This window comes from Myotis davidii, unplaced genomic scaffold (assembly GCF_000327345.1).
Source record: "Myotis davidii unplaced genomic scaffold, ASM32734v1 scaffold13, whole genome shotgun sequence".
In the NCBI taxonomy this organism is placed as follows: Eukaryota; Metazoa; Chordata; class Mammalia; order Chiroptera; family Vespertilionidae; genus Myotis; species Myotis davidii.
The window spans coordinates 760,381-762,778 of NW_006286243.1; the positions used below are offsets into that span (position 1 = coordinate 760,381).

At 61.3% G+C, this 2,398-nt stretch overlaps 1 protein-coding gene across 1 annotated transcript in view; it reads left to right on the plus strand.

The window, feature by feature from the left end:
• IFFO1 (intermediate filament family orphan 1) overlaps positions 1-2,398 on the plus strand; it is a gene marked incomplete at its 5' end in the record, with an annotated part of 20,081 nt that overhangs the window by 3,975 nt on the left and 13,708 nt on the right. The window contains 5 exons of the mRNA XM_006757638.2: positions 107-167; positions 313-408; positions 1,179-1,319; positions 1,612-1,620; positions 2,235-2,392. Of these exons, the coding sequence (XP_006757701.1) occupies positions 107-167; positions 313-408; positions 1,179-1,319; positions 1,612-1,620; positions 2,235-2,392 (465 nt within the window). The remainder of the gene's footprint in view (positions 1-106; positions 168-312; positions 409-1,178; positions 1,320-1,611; positions 1,621-2,234; positions 2,393-2,398) is intronic.

The following is a 2,398-nucleotide window of genomic DNA, read 5'->3' on the forward strand; positions in this document are numbered from 1 at the left end:
AACCAGACCCAGGGGCTGAGGCCTGAGCCAGACACTTGGGGAGCAGGGAACTAGGGGCAGGGAGGGACTCCGCCCCTATGCTCTTGCCTTCTTCCCTGTCTGCCAGGTGGGAAGAGGAGTACACGGTGCGGATGCAGCTGCAAGAGCGAGTGCATGAGCTCCAGGAGGTGAGGGCGCCCCACCGCCTGGGCCTCCCTCAGTCCCCCCCTGTGCCCCTCGGTCCTGGAGCCGGCTCCTGGTCCCTCCTTCCCCGTCTTGACCTTCCTCCCACACTGGCAGTCCCACTGACGCCAGGGTTTCTGTTGGCCGTAGGAAGCCCAGGAGGCTGACGCCTGCCAGGAGGAGCTGGCGCTGAAGGTGCAGCAGTTGAAAGCTGAGCTAGTGGTCTTCAAAGGGCTTATGAGCAACGTGAGTGCAGCCAGCACACCCTCACACTCTTCCCCGGCGGGCTTACCACCAGGCTGTCCAGCCAGGCTGCCAAAGCCAGGCCAGCAGCCCTGTTAGGTGTGGCCTGTTGGTTTCCGCTCCACCACCCCTCCCCCCACTTTGCTCTGCTTCCGTTTTTTTCCTTTGCCACCCGGTGCTGCTTCGGGAGAAAAAGAAGGAACACAGCCCCTGTGTTGGAGAGGCAGCGCCCTCCATCTCACCGAGCTTGTTCTGCAGGAAGCTAAGAGCAGGGGCCCCAGCCCTGCCCCTGGCCAGCAGTGTGGCCGCGGGCGAATTCCTCAGCCACCCTGCCTCCCTCCTCGCTGGAGGGGAAATAAAGGCGTGTGCTTTGCAGAACGAGGATGACATAACGCTGAGGACAGGGCTAGCACACACTTAGCGCCAAATAAGTGTTAGCCAGTTGTTATCCTTATGCCCTGGCTCTCCACTCTCCTAACGCCCAGTAGTCTCTTTCTCTCTGGGAACATACGTGCCAAGAGGGACCCCCAACATGTCCCAGGCTCTGGGCCACGCCCTCCAGGGGCTCCCCATCCGGCAGGGGGCCAGTTGCAGGAGAAGTCAGTGCCTGGGCCCCCAGAGGGACGCATGCTGCTGGAGGAGTTGGCGATGGCTTCCTGCGGGCGGCGGTGGTGATGTGTGACCAGACGGATGAGGAGGATCTTGCCAGGGCCCCTTGGCCCTGGTGTGGCGTATGGGTTGCCTCCTCACCGTTCCCCGTGTTCCCCGGACAGAACCTGACTGAGCTGGACACGAAGATCCAGGAGAAGGCCATGAAGGTGGACATGGACATCTGCCGCCGCATCGACATCACTGCCAAGCTCTGCGATGTGGCTCAGCAGCGCAACTGTGAGGACGTGATCCAGATGTTCCAGGTGAGGGCCCCGCCCACACCTCCGCCCGGCCCCGCCCACACCTCCGCAAGGCCCCGCCCACATCTCCGTCCACCGGAGGGCCTCAGGGGAGGGTCGGGCAGGCGAAGAGCCTTCCCTCATTGCCGCCCATCCTCCTCCTTGGGCACCCATCCTGGCACCCAGGGGCCCCGGGGGACTGGCTGGGGGGCCAGGAGCAGCTTTTGGAAGCTGTCTCTAACCCATCTCTCCCCTCTCTCCTCTGTCCGCCTCCTCTCCTCTCTCTTCCTCTCATCTTCTCTGGCTTTCTCCACAGAAGAAACTGGTTAGTTTTGCTCTCACGCAGCTTATTAACGTCCCAGTCCCTGTTTCTAAACTACCCAGGCCTTGGCCATCGGTCCTGACCTGCTGGGCTTCTCCGCGCAGACTCCTCCCCTTTCAGTGTCCCTGCCCTCCCCCCCCTTTTCTCTCTTTTCCTCTCTGCCTTCTCTCTCTCTCTCTCTCTCTCTCTCTCTTCTTCCGGCTTCCAGATCTGGATATGCGGCTTAGGTTCTCCTTTGTGAACACTGTATCCTCCTCCTTGCAACCTAAAACTTGCTTTTTTGTTCAGTCATTTCATTAGAAAGACCCTTTTTTAGGAAAAAAATCCTCATTAGCCATTGTGCACATCCTCGCGTGGTCACGACAAGCCCTGTCCCCCTCCCCTCACCGCTGTTTTCCGTGTTTCCGCTGTTTCTCTCTGGGTCGCAGCCCTGTGCCCGTCATGTCTGTGTGCCTGTCCCTTGGTGACTGGCGTCCTGTTCCTGTCATTGTAACTGTGTCTTCTCTCTCTCTGTCCGCCCCCCCGCCCCCCGCTGGCCCCCGCTTCTCCTCCTGCCGCCCTTTCCCCTCATGCACCCGGCCTCGGCTCTGTAGTCTCTGCACTTGTCTCCCATTAAGGTCCCATCCATGGGGGGGCGGAAGCGGGAGCGCAAGGCTGCCACCGAGGAGGACCCCTCCCTGTCGGAGAGTGACGGGCCCCGCCAGCCCCAGGGGGATGAGGAGGAGAGCACAGCCCTCAGCATCAACGAGGAGATGCAGCGCATGCTCAACCAGCTGTGAGT